At 38.1% G+C, this 23,658-nt stretch overlaps 1 protein-coding gene across 2 annotated transcripts in view; it reads right to left on the bottom strand.

Moving 5' to 3' along the window:
- The window catches only part of cnbd1 (cyclic nucleotide binding domain containing 1), a 180,346-nt gene that overhangs the window by 83,537 nt on the left and 73,151 nt on the right, over positions 1-23,658 (bottom strand). For both annotated transcript variants that reach the window (XM_062980202.1, XM_062980201.1), the window contains exons 5-6: positions 7,028-7,173; positions 1,720-1,883 (exon numbers count right to left, since the gene is read on the bottom strand). In XM_062980202.1, coding sequence (XP_062836272.1) covers positions 1,720-1,883; positions 7,028-7,173 — 310 coding nt within the window. The remainder of the gene's footprint in view (positions 1-1,719; positions 1,884-7,027; positions 7,174-23,658) is intronic.

Here is a 23,658-nt window from a genome sequence, read left to right on the forward strand (position 1 = left end):
CTGCTGCAGCCTTAGTTGTTAGGTCTTACTTTCAGGGGAGGCCTTATATTTGGCAATCTCACCAAACCCCTGCTAGGTCTTATTCTTTGGGGAGGTCTTATTTTCGGGGAAACACGGTATTATATGAAAACAATATAAAATTAGCCCACGTGGAAACTCATCTATAGTAATACAAAATGTAAGGGTTATCTTCCTATCTGTCTTATCTCTAAGATAATGAAACCAAAACTGCTGACATTTTGCTTGCATACTAAGGAGACTATGAAGATGTATCTCTCAGATTAGTGTTTTTAAGTGGATTGATTAATGTTAATTAAAAACTTCCTATAACAGCCACCAGGCTATTAGCTGAAATCAGACTCCTTGAAGTTTGGTCTGAATGTGTACAACTTCTTTTACATGAAGCATAAAAACATCAAATTATTTGACTCCTGGCCTTTGATACTGCAACCGTTACTTATTTCTGGAACAAAGTAGATCCTATAGCCTCATCCAACGTTTCACAAATAAAAAGTGGGATACCCGTGGCTAAGCAATTTTAAAGTGTGGTCTTCCATGTTGTACCCTGCCTTGAGCTACAAGGAAAGATGGGTAATAACTTGCTGGTTTTGTTGTTGTTATTATTACTTAAATGTTTTAGAAGAACACAGATGATGCAGCACTTTGCTTTTGCCTTTTCTACTTTGCCTTTTGAACTCATTTTTCAGGAACTGAACTAGGTAGAGAACAAAGATGAAAAGTGGGAAAAAGAAAGAACAAGTGGAGGATGAAGAGGACAAGTGAAAGGAAGAGTGAGAAAAAATAAATAAGCAAAGGAAAAAGTGGAATGATGGAGGATGAATCAGGATGTAATTAAAATTCTCCTTGCCAAATCAGGATAGTTGGAAGTTATGAGGTTCTACTTTTTTTACAATAGCATTGTCTGGTGAGCCTTCCTGGGTCTGTTGCTAGGTGAAATTAAAGTCTAAAGAGAAAATGGAAATTCCTGATGCCTGATACATTAGAGGAAGAGACAGCGAGGATGATTTGGTGATCAGTGGGTGAGAAATGAAAAACAGTTAAGAAGAAAAGGGACATAAGGTAATGTTGCCATATTGTCGACTTGGGTGAATTTTCCTTGGATTCTAGCCATGCCACCTGGCACTTGCTTACATGATCAGTTGGCTTGGACTCCCAGTTTTCATTTTTAAAAATAGTAATCTAGTACATAAAGCTGTACCCATTTTAGATATATTTTAATTGTCATGAGTTCATTCTGAGGAATACTGAGTTTTACAATTTGGTGCCAAGGTAATTTGGAAGTATAAAGCTATCTTGGGAAGAGAGATATTATTTAAGCTTAAATCAGGTTGGTCACTCTGCATTCCATAAAAATGAAATACAAATTCTCTTTCACAGTATGCAATTAATTAGAATTCTATCACAGAAAACTCTAGTACTTCACCAAATCACAGACTTCCATAAGTGATATTAAAGTATAGTGTGAAAGAGACAAGTGTAACACATTGATACAAATGGATGGTATCCTTTCTTTTTTTTGCTAAGAAAGCTAACAATGTGCTTTATTTTGCTTCATTCCTTTAATTTGTTAATAACTGTAGCACAAATAAAAAACTTTTTTATATACCATCCTATTTCCCTGAAGGGACTCAAGGCAGTGGAGAGTTATCTATTCAATTGTACTTCTCAGCTACTATCATTATTTCTTCCTTAACCTACCAATGGTTGGGGTGGCAACAACCAGGATAATGTAGTTGGTAGCACGATGGAAGCTGATGATGATGTTGCTGAAATAAAATTTCCTCCAACCATTTTCTTGTAATATTTTGTCTGTGGTCTAATAGATCCTTTGAGTACGACATAAAACCCCATGCTTCCATCCACTGGAATTAAAATAAACACTGAATTAACAATGAATTGTAGTTTCTCAGCCAATTAGAAAGAGAAATGACATGTTTATGAATGATTAAAAAATAACGTAATATAGGAAATTTACATCTGCAATATAGAAAACACAGCTCAAAGCAAAGTGTTTGTGGCAGTTAAACTTTCTGTTCTTGCTTCCTAAAATATACCTTCTGCTTAAATTGATGACAACTAGAGGTGAAGCGGGAGCACTCTTCAAATGTTGTTGGACTGCAAGTTCCAAAAGCCCAAGATAGCATAGCTGCCAGTGATGGGTATTCATGGGCATTATGCTCCAACTAGTTCTGATGGGCTAAACATTTGTTATACTTAAGAATAAATGTCTATATGACATATACAATGGTAAATTTTAGTCTCATCTAGGGATTTAATCACACCAGCCTGTTGTCTCACTGCAATCACATTGTTTAAGCTAACAGAAAAATCCAGTTATTGGAACAATCTTTTTCATAATTCTGTATTTTAAAAGACTGTTGACAGGTATCTGGAGTTTGTAAATCTCTTCAGTGGAGATCCAAAAAATTTGAGGAGAGATCAGGACCTTGAAATTTGCCATCTACAATTTCTATCGGATAGTAAACTAAGTTAGGCACATGGATCACCAGCTCATAATCTTACTTCCTATAATGAGATTTTTTTTTCTTTGCTTAAATGAGAGTGAAGGGTTAGTTAGCATGTATGTCAATTTCTTGTACTTGTCAGTGAGGAATAAATCTAAGTGGATTTATCCTCTCCACCAAAAGATTTCTAAATTTGAATCTATATGTATGTCTATGTGTAGACATTTTGTTTCTCCCCCACGGCCACCATAGTTTGCCTAAATGGTCCAACCAAAGCCCACACATGTACACAGGGCCGGCCGGAGATATTTTTTGAGGTGAAGCGGGGGTGCTGAAAAGCGCCCCCGCCACCGGCCCCGCCTCCCGTGCCCTGGCCCCGCCTCCCACGCTGCGTGGGAGGCGGGGCCAGGGCGAATAGTGAGGGGGCGGGGCCAGAGTTGGCCCCGCCCCCCGCCCAGCGTGCCCTGGCCCCGCCTCCCACGCAGCGTGGCCTGGAGGGACCTCCGCTGAAGTCTGGCCTGCTAGAAAAGGCCAGACGGGCGAGCGGGAGTAGCGTGGGAGGCGGAGCCAGCTCTGACGCCGCTCCCCCCCGCCCAGCGTGCCTTGGCAACGTGGGAGGCGGGGCCAGGGGGGGGCCGGCGTCAGAGCTGGCTCCGCCTCCCACTCTACTCCCACTCGCCCGTCTGGCCTTTTCTAGCAGGCCAGACTGCAGCGGAGGTCCCTGCAGGCCTGCTAGAAAAGACCAGACGGGCCAGGGCGCACTGGGCGGGAGGCGGGGCACCATCAGGGCGGTGCCCCGCCTCCCGCCCAGCCTGACGGCGCCCCCCCGGGCCTGCGCCCGAGGCGGCGGCGTCAGGTGCCTCAATAGTGGGGCCGGCCCTGCATGTACACTACAATACCAAATGGCTGGTTATTTCAAATGCTTTTTAAAATTCATTCCGAGTTGTGAAGATTATATGACATTTATGTACCCTCTCCGACACATTGTGTTTTCAATTTAAAGAAAACCCCTCTTTTTGGCTTTCAAGTCAATGGAGAACAAGGAATTGAATCACTATATTCCAGAGCCCTCTGTGGTAATGCATAAGTTGGAAGAAGATGGACTATAAGAGAATAAGAGGTGTTAAAAGCCTGACCCTGTTTCCATCTGTAAAGTGATGTTTCAGTTGAGTCTTGAACTTCCTGCTGTGACATTAGAATGCCTTTGGTTTAATATATGCAACACCGTTCCTCTGATTTGCAAAACAAATCAAGAGGAAAAAATATTGCTGTTAGCGTTTCAAAAAGATATCTGAGAACAAAATTAGGATAGAAAACCTTGTTACTCAACAACATCCCAACACACACAGAGACACACCAATTTTTCTTACATTGGTTTTCCTGACACTCTTGTCTGCAAAATGATCTCAGAAGATTAAAGACTCGTCAGGCATGTATTATTTTTATCAAGTCAGTTTTGCTTAGCAAAAAATCAATTTTGTGTTTATTTTTAGCTTGCCTATTCAGATGAGATTGAAAATATTGCTTAAGCAGGTTCAAAGAAGTGGAAAAGATTGTACATTGATGCAAAGCAGCTTTTTTTTTTAAAGACATGATGTGACATCCTGAGTCATTAAGATTAGCTTTTATCTCATACACACATTGGCGCTCAGCAATTTCAGGCCACTTTTTACACTAACACAAGGCAGTTTTAATTGCATGTATATTAAATCGACACAACACCTAATCCAACAGAACATGACTGTTCCAGTGGTCAAGGTACCAGAGGAGATTTGGACAGATTGCCCCAAATTATATCCCTACATGCAAGGTGCCGATTTTCATCATTATCAACTCAGTCACAAGCTCTGACCTTAAAATTGTCCTTTTTATTATCTCAAAATAATTTATGCTAATGTAGTTCCTGCCAGCTTAGATTACAATTCTGACTGTCTATTAATAACATGTCCTTCAGATGCTATATTCATTTTATGTGATGTTCCTAAAATGTAAAAAATCAGTATAATATTAAACTTTAAGGATGAATACTTTTAGTGGAGCCAGTGGGTTCACAATGAAAGCTAAGGATATTATTGCATGGGGCAAGCAAAGTAGCACTGAAGCTCATCCATCACTTGGTAACATTCCCCATTTTACAATGCCATGTGCATCCTGCTAGCAGTTTGCTTTCTCTCCATGGTTATCCTGGCCCTCACTTCCCTTGGTTTTGTGGGTTCCTTCCACTTGATGTCAGGGGATGGGATTCACCCTCTTTGTCCCCATTCCTTTGTTATTTCCAAGTTATCTGTTTTCTGATTATTCTATATTTTATAGTTATATTTGTTTTGGTTTTTTTTTAAAAGCTGAAGTAATAATAAAAATAAAATAAAATATGGAAAAGTAGAAATGTAGATCAGTAGGCTATGAAAAGATGTGGAAGGACAATCTCAGGGTCATGATTTGCCAAATCTGTGAAATTGCACAAATGAGGAGAGATGTGATATTGAAGGTATCAGACAAATATGTGTCTGTGTCACACAGTGCTAAATCTCCAGATATGATGAAATCCATTGAAGGCTCTGCCCACAGAGTGGTGATTTAGGAAAACAAGTACAATGAAGGGGAAGGTTGAAACCTCCACTCCTTCAAGCAGGATCCCATTCCAGATTACAACCCTGAATACTTGTTTCTAAAGGAGAAAGCAAAGGTTCAGACTACATGAAATCTTGAATATATTGTTTAATTTTGCACTAATATGTTTCTGGATTAAGTGTTTCTATGTAATTGTTGCAAACTGTTAGAAATCTGGACTTAATGAGGATGGCATACAAACTTCAGGTGACACTTTTAGCTCCATGAAAGATATGCTGAAAATGCTTGGTAAACAGACTCAAAGTACTGAAATTACATTTAAGAAGCCAGAAAACATAAAAAGTTGAATGCATGAATATAAAAAGTGGAAATCAATGGTTAGATTCACTTTACTTCTCTGCACTCGAATCCTATATATAGTGCTAAATACAGGAATTCTGAGAGGAGAGTGCAATTAGTCAGAGCTGCCCTACCTCCTTCATACAACTGATGCCACTGTCCGCTACTTTTAGTACCAAATTGGTACCACTTCTGAAAAAGAAATAGAAAGAAAAAACAAGAAAGGTGTGAGCTTTTTGCTCCTTACCCTTGCTTCTCTCACTGCATATTCTCTCCCTCTTTCTCAATCTCATGCCGAGAGAGAGAGAGAGAGAGAGAGAGAGAGAGAGAGAGAGAGAGAGAGAGAGAGAGAGAGAGAGAGAGAGAGAGAGAGAGGGTAAATACCCAGGAACACCAGAAGCAACATTATGGGAAGGTGGTAGCTTTCATCTTGGTTGTCCTGATGAATCCATTGTGGATTTTAGTCTGAACTTTAAAGAAGCTGTTTTAGTTACTGACACCTATCCTCCAAACAGATTCAGAACTTTGGATAGCTTACTCTAGTGGTCAGATTAAATCTCAAGATGAAATCATTGACCTACTGATACATTGTTGTAATTATTTCAGACCACTGGTCATGCTGAAGAGAAGAAGAAAAAGAAAATAATTTCACATATACAGTACTATGATTTCTCAGTTGCTAGGAAAAGGTGGGCTGGGTGGCAACATGGTAGAGTTCAAGGAAAGGTGAGCAAAAAAGCCATTATTACAGAGTGAATTGACATACAAAGCCAGACTATTGCTATTTGTGTTTAAAGAGAAGCCTTGAGAATAAATCTTTTACTGTTCAATCACTGCCTGAGACTGCTGGATATAAAGCAAAGAAACAAACAGTATTCCATCAGGATTTTTTTTTTTTCGATCCCAACCACATGTAAACAGAAAAAAATCTAGAATAATCTTATTTCCTTTCATATAATGCAGACTGGACTCAAGATTTAACCATAAAGTGGAGTTGCTTGTACATGTGTATATTTCACATTAAATGGTTTTCATGCCTACTGTTTCAGAGAGTTATAAGAATTATCTTCAGACTGTAGAACAGGAAGAAATAAATAAAACATTGGAAGTGACAACAGAGTTGTCATTCTTAACCATTTTTTTCTCAAAGGAAGCAATAACTGTTTCAAACCATATTTTTCCTGTTGTGAGAAAGTCTTTAAAAACCATGCAATTTTTAGATTTATTTTCAATTTGGGCCATTGTGCACAAAATCTGTATGAGGATTAAAGTGCAGAATTTCTCAACAATAAAAACATTTTCATGATTTTCAGAATATTTCAAAATATTTTTTCAATTCCTAACTGATACAGAGATGCAGAATATGTGGCAAAAGGAAAAAATGAAAATGAAAAGCAATAGAGGGATCAGGACCATATTTATAAATCTGGTGATGTGAAATTTTGGAGCTGTTTCTGACAGTTGTAACTTCAGTTATTCAAATTTATTAAGATATGTAAAAGACAGAGAATTCAGAATTTGTACTTCCCTAACTTGCCTTTATAATGTTTTGGATAGTCTCTGCTCAAGGAACAAGCATGCTAGCAAACTGGATGCTAACAAACAATGCTGGAAATGACTGTGTTCCTTACCTGGACTTCCTTTTCTCCAGTTTTCTGCTACAACAGTGAAACTGAGCTCCCTCATCTCTGCATCAGAAAGTTGCTCACTGATATCAGAAATTAATTTCATGGTGTTATATACAGTCTCATGTTCTTTCTGGGTTCTCAGAATGGGGCTGCAGATTACAGGGAAGGGAAAATGGCATCAGTTATCATTCAAAAATGGCAAACAATGAAGATTTGTATCAGGTACAAAAGGATTAACCTGGGAAATTTAAGAGAAGCAATTAGAAATGCAAGAAGGTATTGTCATGATGGCATGGGATTTCCAATTTTACAAACTTTATCTAATTAACTATCTTGCTATGAGCCTAAAAAAAATTTAGTCAAAAATTGACCCCAAAGCTGGGCTGAATTTTCCACATGTTTTCAAAATCCATGATTCTGGCCCTCCAAAATCTGGCCTCAACTTATATATGGGTCTGACATACACATGAGTATATGTAGTACTCAAATATGACACATACTGAATCATGGACATCTACAGAAGAGACATTTTAGGATTCAAAAGACTGGTATGATAGGAAGCAGCCCTGCAGCTGGTATCACTTTATCCCTTTCCTCCAAAATTGTTATAGCTATTCTTTCAGCTGCAACTGAGAAAATCAGTAAAATCAAGGTATCAAACATGTACTGAGAGCAATCCTCTCAAACCCTTTAGGTTCCAAAAAAGGTATTAAAAATGTGAGGATCAACACAGCTGTAGAGTCAGCATGGTGTAGTGGTTTGAGATTTGGAGTACAATTTAGAAGACTAAAGTTTGAAAGGTCACTCAGCCATTGAAACATACTCTATCAATCTCAGAAGAAAGCAAATTCAAAACCCCTCTAAACAGATCTTGCCAAGAAAACTTCATCTTAGGACCTCTTCACACGGGCTTCTTTTTTACAGCAGTGACAGGTTTTTTAAGTTCAGCCACGGAGCCTGACGGCTCCCATCACAATAAATAAAACTACTTCCAGTGCAGCTCCATGGCCAAACCAGAAAAAAAACCTGCCTCCGCCAAAAATAAGTCAGTGCCAGACAACAGGAGGCTCCCCATCTTTCTATTAGGGACGATGGGTCAAACTGGGTCTAGGAGTCTTCCCCCCATTTGATGAGGCAGAGTGGAAGCCGCGATGGTGCGGGGCATGGAGTGACAGGTCCCCACGCCCCCTGGGTGGGCGCCAACTGTATTCAATGAGAGTGGCTGATTTTGGCGGTCCTTAGAGGCCCCATAAGTCATAAACGAGGTAAAGGCACACAAGAAAAACAACAAATCTAGATTAAAACATCCCAGACCAACCTTAAAGTGGTTTGCCTCCTCCCATCCTACTAAATGCCCCCACAAGCTTTTTTTAAATCCATAAATTATTCTAAAATGGTGACTAGAAATTATATCTGGTGTACCTTGACAGACCGGTGTAGCCCTCAGGGTGAAAATTGCCTCCCATCTCAGTAGTACAACCATGTATTACGTACTATGATGACTTTGACTGAGAAGTTAACCACACCATAAAATTACAGGAGTCCACTTTTAAAAAATCCCCACTACATCAGAATGCCGTCAAGAGAGCAAAAGTTACAAATGAAAAAGCATACAAAAAAAAAAAGCATACAGAAAAAGCATACCAGTTGTTTTTTTCTGAGTCTGTAGGAAAGGAGAAAATTCCTTTCACCCTTTTCCCGACCACCTTGCTGAGTTAATAGATTACAACTTTTTGCACTTTCAACTCAGTTTGTAGTAACTGAGAAATGTGGGAGAAGAGAGAAACCAGGACATTTTAAAATGGGATAGAAGATCAATTAGGACCATCCCTAAAAGTGGTCTATTGGAAGTGCACAGGACAAAATTCTGGCGCAGTTGTACACCCTTGTGTTTGAACCATTTTTATTTATTTTTTGCTATTTTTCTGTACTGAATCACATCTGCTGTCTTTTTGAGCTTCAAGGGTAAGTTTGTAAAGCTAAGCACACACGGCACCCAACAATGGTAATTCGGAATGAGAAAACAAGTGGTGGGAAAAGTAGCTGTCCCCTACTACCACTTATCATTTAAACTAATTTCACCACCGCAACCACCAAAGATTACTTTTACAAAATCATTTAAAATAAGCTTCCATGACTTATTTCAACTGAGAAAAAAGTTCTCACAGGAAGGTAGATAGATATAGTAGTAAAAGTTAATGAAATGCATAATTCTAACATTTTCAGTTGAGGCAAAAGGTTGGCACCGAAGGCTGACATTATGACATGACAAATTAAGGCAGCTGTGGCAAGCAGCAGATTTTGGGTGTCATGAAAGGGCAACAGATAATCAATTACTTCATTATTGTTGTCCTATCACTGCCAGAGATGGTAGAGATGCTTAGAGGATTTCCTGCCACATGTACAAAAATAACATGGATGGATTTGGATGGCTGTGAATTTTAAATCGGCTATTTGAGTTTTTGTCTCAGATTGCAAAATCTTTTAGGCAGGTCGACATCTGGACAGTTCATTGCCAGGGAAAAATTGGAAATATAGACACTTGCTATTTTGAAGGGTCAGTGCCTTACACCCATCAACTGCCTCTTCTTTATCATCCTTTCCACAGATATATTAGCCAAAGAGATTTCAGAAGAGGACAGTGCCATCTTGCCAGGAAAATCCTGCCAGCTCAGCTAACAAAGGCTGCTCAAAGCAGAATAACTGCAGTCATGTAAAAAAAAGAAGTGAAATGTAGCAATTTAATGCCCCAAATTATAGTATTTAGGATTTTAAAATTGGACATTTTCCAAGGAATTCAAGGGAAAGGCTTGCATAGTTCCCGGTTGCCAAGCAGGCAACTTTTGCCAGTCTTAATGATAAACCCTCGAAATGCCACAGTACTTCTCAATTATAGGATATCTACCCTAAATGAGCTCTTCCTCATCTCCTGAGTCTCTAGAGGACATAGGATAAATAGGGACACACAGCCTCCTGAGTAAATGGCACTGACATGATGAGAAATGGAATTGGTGACTGCAAAGCTCAGTTCTCCAGCATTACAAAACTCAAGTAGCAGCCATGTAGAATCCACTGTGAAACAAAACTAGCATCAGAGGGAAATAAGTTAAAATTATACACTGCTCTCACAATAAAAGACCTACAACACCTAGAATTACTAGAATAAAGAGTGCACAAGCAGATAGGGAAAGCAGAACAAACACTCTGTGTCCTCTTCGTAGCATGATGGAAGCGAACCTAGTGGCAAATTGTAAAGGATGCCTCAACCACTGCTGTGCTTTTTAATAGAATCTACCCCAATGGATTGTGTTGTTCTTAAATTGAGAGTTGTCTTTGAGTGACCATGGGGACAAAATGTGAAGTATGTTTACTGAACTGTTTAAATAAACAAGTAGTGACAGGTATTTGCTGTAACCTGCCTGAAACAAATAGAATACTGATCTATATTATGAGTCAATTAACCTACATCATATCAAACTTAATGACAACTCCTGTCTTCAGCTGGTTTGACCAATCTCCAGGACTATAGGGATTGTAATACAAGTATCTAGGACAACGTAGTGGGCATCCTGTTTTTTCCTATCCTGGCCTAATAGTTCTTTGGTTTAATCCAGCAAAATTATTGGTTTGTTGTTGTGTGACTGTTAATTCCACCTTAGGGCAAATCTAAGACAAACCTATCATGGGAATTTGTTTTTAAAAAAATTGTTCATAAATGGTTTGCCTTTTCCTCCTGTGAGACTAAGAGGTTGGGACTTAGTTTCCATAGCTGAACTTTAGTCTGCAGTATCATAGACCAACACTCAAACCACCTCACCATGTCAACTTTCAAGTGATTGCTATTCTTCCTTTATTTTTCCTATTGCTACCTTACAGCATTTACTTTAATTCAGTGGTAGGTCACCTACCGTCTGTCTATGATTCCCAATATGTTTGTTTTTGGTGTACTTCATCCTCCATTATAACCTGAAAAGCCCTTTAAAACAACACAGAGTTGCTTGTTTTTAAAGGGTTTTGTATGGTTTCCTCCCCAAATGCAGTACAGGATGAGTATCCCTTATCTGAAATACATGGGACCACAAGTATTTTGAATTTTGTGTTTTGTTTTTTCAAGATTTTGGAAAACTTGTAATAGTACATAGGTACATAATGAGATATTTTGTAAATGAGACCCCTTGTGAACTTGAGCTTCCTTGATTCTTTATACAGGGGGTAAAGGTTTTCCCCTGACGTTAAGTCCAGTCGTGACTGACTGGGGGTTGGTTATCATCTCCATTTCTAAGCCAAAGACACCTCCATAGACCGTAGACACCTCCAAGGTCATGTGGCCAGCATGACTGCATGGAGCGCCATTACCTTCCTGCTGGAGCGGTACCTATTGATCTACTCACATTTGCATGTTTTCGAACTGCTAGGTTGGCAGGAGTTGGGGCTAATAGCGGGTGCTCATTCCGCTCCTGGGATTTGAACATGGCACCTTTTGGTCTGCAAGTTCAGCAGCTTAGCACTTTAATGCACTGTGCCACCAGGGCCCCCGATTCTTTATATACATTTATTTATTTATTTACATCACTTTTACCCTGCCTTTCTCTCCGAGGAGACTCAAAGCGGCTTACAGTAAATAGGCAAAAAATTCAATGCCTAAAAACAATGTAAAAGCAACAATTCATATAAAACAATCTACAAAACAAAAGTTCATATAAAACAGGTACCATTACAAAATAAAATCACATTATATAAAATTTTAAGAATGTCCAAGATTAAAATCCATTCATCCAGAATCCTCAAGTCTTCGTACAGGTCATGTAAAGTCCATGTTCTTATTCATTAAAAGCTTGTGTGCACAGCCATGTCTTTAAGGCTAGGAGAGTTGGTATCTGCCGTATGTTGCTGGGGAGGGTGTTCCACAGCCAAGGAGCCACCACCGAGAAGGCCCTGTCCTCGTTCCCACCAGCCTTACCTGCAAGGCTGGTGGGACCGAGAGCAGGGCCTCCCCCGATGATCTAAGAGTTCTAGAAGGCTCATAGGGGGAAATACGTTCGGACAGGTAACATACATCTTATATATGTAGCGAAAAGGTAATTTATGCAAAATAAATCTTGGGGATAGTAAGTTTCAAAGACTCAGTGTGTTTCCCAGTATCTGAATCTGGTATTCAAACCACTAGACCACACTGGCTGCCTGGATTGTGCATACCAGATTATTTTTAAAAAGCTCTCCAATAATTCATTTTATTGTATACAATTTAGTCAGCATTACTTTAAACAAAACTACCAGTACAATACTCTCAAAAGAAGCAGTAATGCTGAAACATTAACATGGTTGCTTGTAAATAAAAATGCCTCTTCTGTCAGGGGAGAAAAATCCCTTTAGGCAAAGGAATGAGACAAGTATGTTTCCTATCTCTCAGCATTATTTGTATTATACATTGCTCCATTGAAAATTAACATTCAAAATAATACCAACAGAAACAAAATAGATACAGAAGTAAAAAATACCGAATTATGTTGAATAATGTGGTCATCTAACCAAGGCAAAGTTATTATGGAAAACAGGCATTGGGATAGAAAAGATTCACTACTGGTTTTAGTCTGAACTGTAAAGGAACTAACCAGGTTTCTAAATCCTATTACCACAGAAGATTCAATCATCTCATTAGCTACATTAAAGTTTGGACTAAACCTCAGAACAGATTCACCTTTCAGTGATATAGAAGCAATTAACTCCCACCACTTTAAACATGATCTTGAAATTTACATTTCAGATGGCTAACTCTGTGCACTTGGTTAAACACAGGCATATGACTTAGTATCACTTTTTCCCCCACAAAGAAGCAAGTGCAGTCCTGATTCAGATAATGACCACCACATTGGGTTATATTGTGTATTTTGATAATGCCAGTTGACTGATCAATAAAAAATCATTTCTCCGCCCCCTCCCAGGAGGACACATGACCACCACATTGGGTTGTCATTCTTAACATAGTACTAGAAGAAAGCAATAAGTAAATTTAGCAATTTTTTTCCTACTTTGAGAAAGACTTTAAAAACTGTGCAGCTTTCTATACTGCTTTCAGTTTGGGATTTATTTCGTGCCATTTTCTATGAAAAATTCATATATGCATTTTTGTTCATGCAAAAAAACCCAAATGTTTTGTATGCACAGAAAAAAATTCGATGCAAAAAAGTTGTACTTGGGACTCTGCAAAATTCACATGTGATTGTTTTAGCAGAGAAAGTTGCACTTCTGGCATTTTCTACATAGGAAATTCTGTTTCCTGTGCACAGAAATGCATGTAAAACTTTTACACAGACAGAATAAATCACCCGCTGAATATTCTCATCAATACTGAATTTTCATTAGGGTTTCACCAAATTCAAGAAACACGTCAAATACCTTTATTTTTTCAAATACTTTCCTCTCTATTGGGGAAATTTAAAAATTGTATGAGGATTAAAGCAAAAATAAATGTCTTTATTGTTTTTTCTTTCAGCATGAGGAAGGGTGCATTTTGGGAGATGCACCACTGTGCATGAATAGCACATAATTGTTGCTTCTGCATAATCATTGCACCATGTTTTTTCAGTTCAAAATTGATTATTAGCCTTTACTTGCATAATTGTCACTTTGGGCAATTCTGTTTGCACCTTAAAGCATCAATGTATTCATGAATGCCTGCCATCCTAAAATTTTCAGAGCTGTATATCATCAATTCTTTTAATTAAAATATGCAAATTCAGACAAAGATATGTATGCACTACACAGGAGTAAAAGTTTTGGAAATTTAATGGATTTAAATTTTCAAACTGTAATGATATATTTTTAAAGAAACAATTTCATTTAATTTTTTTAAAATACAAATAGTAGCCTTTGTAACCAAGTTTATATACTGTAATATCCATGAATGTTGTTTATATATGCCAGCACATCAGTGCAAAATATTGAAATTGCATTTTACTCAAAGTGGTAAGGTAGATACGGATGAACCAGTTGGAGATGGTTTTTTTTTTAACTTGCTGTCTATTTTCAGTGATGGAATACAAGGTGAGGTGAGCCATAAAGCCATGTTAAACCTCTGATCTAAATTGTGTTTGACTAGTATACTTTGGAAACTGTCAACCAATTATTCACACATTAGTGGCAATTCTAACAGTATTAGGCCTGACTCATAAATATGTAGTCATGACATTTTAGATTTCCCCTGTCCATGGGAAGATTTTGTGCTTCCCTTCCCTATGTATGCTTACTCAGAAATTCAGTGGGTTCACCCCCAAATAGTTATGCAGAACATGAAATGTTTCATAGTAATATACACAAGTAAGATCCAATACTAACATTTTATTAAGTTTTCAATGTCAAGTATTATGAGAGTCAAGCAGTACATTAGATTAAGAATGTAGTAAATTAGATACCTAATCAAGTTGTTTCAGATGAGACAGCTATCAGTTCCTTTAAGGAAATACAGGTCAGGTAAAATGCTGTATTAGATAGGAATGCATTGTACTTACCTCCAGTGTGGAAAATATGGCTCTTATTAGACGTGTTCACAGCACAGTCCTCTAAAGGGTTAAGAGAATACAGATGTGATCCACCTAGAGCTGTGGTTCTCAACCTGCGGGTCCCCAGGTGTTTTGGCCTACAACTCCCAGAAATCCCAGCCAGTTTACCAGCTGTTAGGACTTCTGAGAGTTGAAAGCCAAATTATCTGGGGACACACAGGTTGAGAACCACAGACCTAGAGGGACAGCCGAGTCATTTCCTGAACTCTAGAGCAAAGAATGGGAGTGGCTTGTATATTCACTTCCTTCTTTGCCATGTGGCTTACCATCTGCCATTTTTAAAGGCCTTGCCATGATTCTCTGCATATGTAATCTATCGCCATCCTTGTTGTGAGAAGGTTTTCTTGAGATAGCGAGTATTGTCAGCGTTCTGCAGACTTCCTTCTAAGAGTCATCAGAGGCAGTGCAGGATTTAACACCATAGGCAGTTCAGTAAACAGGAGCAAGCAAACCAATTCCAATGTCTATTCTAAGGAGTCAAAATACACAGATGTTACTGCAAGTCCAGGTCTGACATGGGTTCCAAGCACAGGTCCCATGTCCAACCGTAGTCCAAGATTCAAAGCACAAGTCCAATATCCACAAGTGCAGGCCAAAGGTTCAAGGGCAACAAGGATTCATGGCTGTAGTCACAAACAATGAATTGCCTCCAGCAATCAACTATTCCAAACACCTGTCTTTTATGCAGCTCCTGACAAACCTCTGCAGTTGCTATTTTCTTCTTTCAGCCAATCGATTAGACTGTCACAGCTGAACAGCTGGACATCAACCCTGAGCTGGAGTCGGGCAGGGCGAGCCAATGCCTGCTCTTCCTTCTCCTCCATCTCAGGTGCTTCCATTCCTGGAAAGGCCTGTTCCTGCTCAGCCCTAGTAGCATCAGGCTGTTCCTTTTCCTGAAGCTCAGATTCTGCTGCTGGAAGGAAACCCTCCTCATCATCTGGCCCCATGGCCCTGACAGAGGTCAAGGGTGTTTATTCAAGCTGATGAGCTATTATACAAGGCCAGAGACTGTGAAACTCTGACCAGGACTCTATAGTGTTTTGGGGATTGGAATCAACTGTTTGCCTATGAAACAGTCTGTCCCATTGCACAGCTGGAGAAGGCCATGATAGGGGTGAATTCACGTGCCTACCTAGCAGGGGTGTAGTGTGTTTTTACTCTGCTTCTCTTCTTCCACCCCTCACTAAAAATACAGTAGTAAAATAATAATAATAATAATAATAATAATAATAATAATAATTATTATTATTATTATTATTATTATTATTATTATTATTATTATTATTATTATGCTGCCTTTCATGAAACTAGTTAGGCACTTATAACTCAACAGCATGGAAATGCACTATCCCTGATATAACTGGCATGAAAATGCTAAAGTATTTCATCACTCAAATGAAGGCATCACCCAAATATACTCTGTTGGCAGACACAGAACCAGTTGTAATAGAGAAGTTTTAAAAATTTACTGGGTGAATTTATATCTGATGTAGGTCTCATTCTGAGGTCCCCCAATCTCTCACGCAGATATAGTATGTTGCCTTTATCCAAAACACAGAATGTATGTGGTGACTTCCTGTTAGTAACAGATGTGTGCTTTATGCTTGTGCATGACATATTTTGAACAGGGCATAAAGAAAATCTACTTTCGTCTCTTGTATCCCATCCAAACCACCATGGCCAGGAAACAATCAAGTTGGGTGAGACCACTGCTACAGGGCAAGGATTGGACACCAAGGATTGCCTGTCACCTCCTCTATAGTTTCCAAGAAAGAGAGAATAGAGTAGAAAAAGTGTTCTTCCTCTTTCTTTCTCTCAAACACCACTGCAAATATCAGGGAGATGAGAGGTGGTCACTTTCTGTTTTCTCCTGCTCCCTGTCCACAGCTGTACCCCTACAGGGCTTGGCTGGTGCTTGGGTAAGCAGGTAGGCACACAACTATACGTGTGAAGTATTTACACTCTATGATTAACATTTAAGATCTAAGCTATAATCTTGTAGAATCTCTGTATTTCCTCATTCATGTCATTGTAGATGGTGACAGCTCCATACCTGTAACTGAGTTCCAATGGCCTCTATGTTAGAATTCAGGTCATGTGTTAATGTTGGATGCATCTCAGAAGTGTGGCTATTGCTATAGAAACAATTTGCAACAAGAAACTAAGCAAACCATTTTCAACTATGCTGTTTTAAAATATTAATATTTCCTTTAAAAAAAAGAAAGTGCAGTAATGAGAAAATTTTAATGAGAGAATTTGAAATATGGGGGGAACTTGCTCTATTAATCTGCAGTTTATTATCTAAGTTATTACTACTGCATGCCTTCATAATGAGTTGGAACTGCCTCCTCTCTACTGCAAAATGCTTACCAAATCTTCATGTCAGGGAAAGCAGCAAAGGCACAATTATTGTGAGTGTGAATTGAGACACTAGGATTAATTTACAAACCTACACTAGTCAAGCTTCTTTAGCTCTCTCAGTTCATAGCTGGATTTCCACCTGACCTTATGCATAGAAGACTCTAGGTTAACTTTAATGTTTTTGGCATATAGGAAATATTCCTCTTTAAAGTTTTATAATCCTCCCGGCTCAAACTTCTCTTCTCATATGTTTTTAACATCAGTCTTGTGTATAATTTGGAGAATGGTTTCATAAAATCTGGAAAGCCCATCTGACTGTAAACCTTCCCCTGATGGCTCACCTCTGCTCCATTTGCTATAAAGTTTTGCTGATGGAATTTAAATATGAAAAGATTGTTCTAATTCTATTATATTTTGTAAAAGAATACCAGTGTTATCAGCTTAAGTTTCCTGGGCTTTTCCCCTGCATTACAACTTTTTCACCCAGATAATGTATATGCCAGAGAAGGGATGGTGGGATGGGACTATATTTGTGTGTCTGTCAACAAGATAGGATATAATATCTTTGCATCACTGAAATAATGAAATGCCTTGTGATGTTGCATTGTGACATAAATATCTGTCACCTTAAACATGTTCTACAAATTTGGGATTCAACCATGCCTTGACTGCTGAAAATCATAAGCTCTCTTTTGAGTATATACCTAACCATGCCAGCCCTCCCTCTCTATATGCAAACAGCCTGGACATTTCCATCAATTCCCACCTTGTGGAAAGGGCATGAACAGAACTGGCTGATTTTCTTAGGACAAAGTCAGAAAGAAGGGAACTATTTTACATGGGGCGATCCTGCTGCTAGAACTGAAGACCACATTATTTTATGGTTGAGTTGATTGTATAATTCTAAGTAAAGGCCATTTTGAATCTATTTCTTCATCTTGAAATAACTTTAAATCTACCCACTAGGCTTCTCTTTAGCCTCTCCTCTCACAATGTAGTTTTGTGCCCCTTTCCAGCATTGCTATTCCCTTTGTCTGAATATCCATAACTCTTTTTCTTCTGACTCTGCTACAGTTTAGCTGTCCAATGCTATACACAAAACAATATCCCAGAAGAAAAGTATGATTTTTAGTTAGAAATGTATCTAATCATATATTTAGCAAACATTTCTTCAGTGTCCAACAGCCAAATTATACATATCCTACAGAAGCTTCCTCTTTATAACCTAGTTATCATGTTTACCATTTCTTCCTTGTATTCAGGTTTAGAATGCTGTGGTACAAAATGACTTGTACAATCCATGAACTTACTTCCATCCTATTAGGCATGTATACATTTGTTTCTTTCATTGTTGCACAAAAACAGTTTAAAATATAAACAACTTTTCAACTAGGTGAGATTCATTTTGCACACTTTAAAACATTTTGGGAATGTATTTGCAAAAAGTCTTTTTCGCCAAAAAAATTGGCTTTGTGGCAAGAACTGTGGAAATTAATGATTTATATGCATATACTTTTTTTGCCAAAAAGGTTTTAAAATCTGGAAAAAATAAACTCATTTATTCAACCATATGGTTTCAATGTGTTAACAAATCTTTTCTCATTGAAGATGGGAAAATTGAAATTTGCATCTGTTTCTAGTACAGATTTCTTTATATCTCTATCATGTGTATCATGGCTCTGTAAAACTTCCTTGAAGTTCAAAAGTCATCAGGTACATGTGTCTGTGGATTCATGTGAATAAGAATAATTAATAAAATATTGTTAAATACACCTTATTTTAAACCCAAAAGTCACAAACACAAAAAAATGCATGTGTTAAAAAATTAACCGGAACAAATGTGAAAGGGAACTGCAACAAATGCACAAGGTGGGAGCAGATTTTCTTAGTGGAACAACTAAGCAAACCCAGTTTGCACTGAAATACATACATTGAAAAATTTACCATTTCCACAAGTTCACCAAATTTTAAAATGATCATAACCCAAAATCTATTTTTGTTAATTGGGAGAGCAACACAAGAGCTAAATGTTTTTATCGTGCTCCCACATTTTCAAAGTTCACTTGACCATCCTATGAATATCTGTTGGGGCAGTTTTGGCATTGTGGCTACACCACAGATGTATGTAAATGTTGAAATCCTCCTTGCAACAACATCCAAGCAAAAATGAGAGGATGGCAAGCTTAAAAAAAAGGACAAACATGTTCTCCCCATTTAGGCCTGAGATCAGTTCCTTATCTTGCTAGTCTTTGCTTCATATAGCTTTCACATCTCTCAAGGCATCCTATTGCTTACACTCCTGCCTCCTCCCAGCAACAGCTAAAACAGGACGGCATGTGGCTCCCTCTTCTTTCTCCAGCTTCAGGCTGCTGGGTAAGCAGCAATCCAAGTGGGAGCAGCCCCTGGACAGAAATTTAAATGTGATTTGATAGGGAAAACTAGGCCAATCGGTTCTGTTTTTAAAAAAAGCAGAAAAGACCACACAATAGCTCAAGAATGAAACACTAACTATGCACTATAAACTTCGACATATGAATGCCCTGAAGTCATCCTTCTTTTCCAAGCCACATTTCCAAATATACACCAACAAATGAGAAAGAAGGTGGAGTCAAAAGGAAAAAAGGGTGAGCAGCGACCTGTAATAACTAGGTTATTGAGAGGAGAAAGTGGTAAGACACATATAAACTGGTCGTTTGACACTGGAGAAACTTCTGCTGAATAAATGGTTGGATATATGTCTTACTACTGTAGTCTCCTTCCAGGACACTTTTTTATGCAACCTTCCCATGCCCTGTTCTTATATTTAAGGAACACTTTGTCCCCAGAGCATTTTCTACCATATTGCAAAAGATGCAACGATATCAGTAAAAGTTTTGTTCTTTCCCCTTATCTATTGCTTCTTTATCCTCTTTAACAGTTTTGGAATTTTCATCACATGATAAAATTCAAGGTATGAAAAGAAGAGTACAGTGTGCATCAGTGACATAAAAACACATTATGCTCCAGAACTGATTACTTTATTAAGGTAAGCTGTCGGTGCAGTATGATGAAATTTTAATTCATTCAGATCCTGGAACATGAGAATGGTGTTGGGTAATGATTAAAATATGCTTGTGTCTGGTTCTGGGAAGAAATTGCATTTCAGGTTATACATGTGTATCATTTAATTGAGGGGGGTTAACAATAAAGTGGTGCTAAGCTGCAGATTGCCAACTAGACTTCAGAAAGTATATGAAAAATAGAATGACATCACTTGGCTTTCCATAGGAGAGTATAAATGAGCCAAACAAGAAAATTTAAATTAAAACCAGGAATGCCTTGGGAGATACAGCATATGTCCATAAGAAGAAAAAGAAGAAGAATTTTAGGTGCCTCTATATACCGTCAGCCAACATTTTTACAATGTGAGGACGCCATATGGTATGCAGTCAATAAAACATAAGCCTCACTATTTTTTAAAAAAAAATTGCAAGCACACTTCCTGAAATGTTTCAGACTTTCCTCCTCTAAAGCCAAAGGAGGATGACTTATGATCATCTCACCTGGCTGACTGCATGGACAAACTAGGGTATTCTTTACACAGGCTCATAAATGTAAGGCTGATGGTTTCTTGGAGTCAAAAGGGGGGGAGAGCAGATTATTATTATTCCATGATTGCTCTGTGCATTCTCTTGGTTGCATCTGGCATGTGTCATTGCTCATGAAGAGATTTATGCAGACACCTAATCTAGGAAGCCTGTTCTTAACCCAATAAAGATAGCTCATCTTGATTTACAAACTTCACTTTACAATTTGAGTCGCACCTTATTCTGATAAGGAACACTAGATATTTACATAAGTAACTTTTATCACATCTGAAGCTGAAGCTGAGCAAACCCAATATGCAGCTATACATCTTATTATGTAGATGCCTGGAAAACTGATTATGGTAAAATACTCTTTCCATCTGCAAGTATGTGTCAACCTTGATTTTCAGTTGTTACTATATGGCATTCTCAGGTTCCAAATCTGAATATAACAACATTCTATCATACTACAATGACATTTCCCCTTATACCTGTCACGTGCAAATATGTGTAAACCTGGTTTATACAAGTAAGTATGACCAATGGGCAATTAAAATCAGTTGTTCAAAGTCACATTTTTAGACTATTGCCAACATTTTTCTGTTTGACATAACTTTGAGGAGAAGGCAACAATAATAAAGCATTTCTTTAAAATATGTCTCTGGCCATTATAGAAGTAGTAGTTATGGGACACAATGAGAGTCACCCTTCTATACAATTGTTTTCTGAAAAACAACCCTATCTCACCAAGCCTTGAGACTCTTTAGGTTTTACACCTATAATTGACATTTGTTAGCTCTCACATCTCATAGTTGGTTTTACAACTCTGCTGACAAGTTTAGCTTTTGGAGGAAAGTCTAGCTTTATGCAGAGCTCCTTTTAAAGACCACGCAGAAATCAATGGTGCCACTTGTGTTAAAGAAAAAGAATCCGGCAAAGAAAGGTAAAGGCTGCAAAACAATGAGTAGTTTTGGGAGGAAAGCCATCTCATTGCCACCTTTTTCTCTCCAGTCCACCTTTTTGCACTTCCAGGTGGCTTTACCTCCTCTTGAATTATCTCACTTTCCTTCTCCTCCTTATCTTCCAATAGCTTGCCTTTATCAATTACTTGCTTGCTTAATGTTTACCTGTCCTCTGTTTACAACCCCTTTGAGAAGACACAGCAGCAGCATGAAGTAAAGCAATGAAAGGGAGAGAGCTGGAGTCCAGTTGCAAGTAAAGTAACTGAAAGGTGAGCTGAAGGAAAGTAATAGATTCAGAAGATGGGTAGAAGAGAAGAGACTTGGACCAGCATGACGTGAGGAGGAGAGAGAGATATGCCCAAGAATTGAGGAAGGGCAGCACAGTAACGGTTTGAGGGGAATCAAAGGAGGTGAAGGGTGAAAACTTCCTCAAGCCTGGTGGGCTGTGGAGGACTCAGGTGTACAAAACCTACAAAGCTGGAGCATTTGTTTTCACTGGAATACTTGTTCCTTTTTGGCTTACTCACTACTACATAAAATACCACCTGCTGTATCAGCCATATGGAGTTGTCGTCTCCAAGCCCAAGATATTCCCAGGTGACACTATTCTGGAGACGAATGAAGTTGTTCCTCCATTAGAAATACCAGACAGTCATCATTAAATACTCAAGAACTCAGAAACCTGCAGACATTTATGTTGATTACTAAAACTCAGAATCTTATTTAAGAATAAAAATGGCTTCAACTTCAGGATTGCTTTTTTTGGATTTTCTTTGTGTACTAAAAGTTGTTGCTGCATTGCCCTCTTACTCAAAAAGTAAAGAAATACATAATGCAAAACATTGGAAATTTGTCAAGTAATGTGTTAGCTGCAGAAAGCCAAGGTTAATCTCTTAAGTAGCTGCTTCATTCAAACAAAGAGTGATTTTTTTGGGACAAAAGGAGCTACTGAGCTAGTCTTGGTCTAGAATAGGCTCACTGAATTAAGGCAGGTCTTCCAAGTTCCACTGATCCAATATTTCTATTGTAACATTGAGATTTAGTCAACTCAGTCCAACATTTTTTATAATGTATTTTAATGATGTATTTTTATAGTTTTAAATTGATTATATGTACTGTTTTTGTTTTATTATTATGTTCCAGGATCTGATCACAGACTATCTGATTTGAACTTGATTATATGAGTCTACACTGCCAGATAATCTGGGATAAGCAGATAATCTTGGATCTGATCCTGGATATAGGGCAATGTAAATCCAGCCAAAATGAAAAGGAATGAAATAATTTCCTTTTAAAATGGACAATTAAATCCAAATTTTACATCATAGTGATACTATTAGTCCTTGCAGCAACTGTACATTTGTGGATATGGTGCCACCATATTCCAGCACCATGATAGGGATCAGTCACGGCTAATTCTACATTTAACCCATAAAGCCTTAAAATAGTCCTTTGCTTCACACAATTGAAGGGAACTTTGAAACAATCTGCAAGTGACATCATATAATTTGCCTTTCCGAGAATTGGGAAGGTAACAGTGATTCAAGTTTAACCTGTAATTTTCTTAGAAGGAAATATCACGCAAAGGTGAAACAAGACAATGACACTGAAATAGTTTTCCTGCATATTGCTTGACATAGTAATTTATTTAAAAAGTCATTATTCAGGTTAAGAAGGGAAGAGTATAAGTACAGTAAATAAATAAATAATAAATAAATTTCACAAGCATACATTTAGCCAAAGGAGATTTTAGCACTGGGCCATTTTTGCACATCAAAATACTCTCGGAAAAGATTGCAAACGACACAAAGGACAAGGCTTGGAGTTCAGGCTAAGCTGGCCTGATTCACCAAATTTAGCCAGGGCTGTCAGCGAGCTAGAGCAGAGCTTTTGAATATTTTATATCTCCTGGCTAAATCTCATTTGCATGATTAAGATGTAGCTGAAAACTGTGACAGTTCCTCTTGTTAAGAGACTCATCAGGTACATGTCTTAAGCTAAACCGGGGAAGGAAATAATAGATTGCCCTACTCTAGCTTGTTAATTCTCTCCAAACTTTAATATCAAATGAAAAGAAGCTAGGGGGTTATTTTTTAGCTGTTTCTTTTCACCATCAAGACTTAAGAGTAAGAGGAGAGATGAAAAACAGAACAGAATGTTGGGATGCTGAATATGACCTCTGAAGA

Source organism: Anolis carolinensis, chromosome 4 (assembly GCF_035594765.1).
Source record: "Anolis carolinensis isolate JA03-04 chromosome 4, rAnoCar3.1.pri, whole genome shotgun sequence".
NCBI lineage: Eukaryota > Metazoa > Chordata > Lepidosauria > Squamata > Dactyloidae > Anolis > Anolis carolinensis.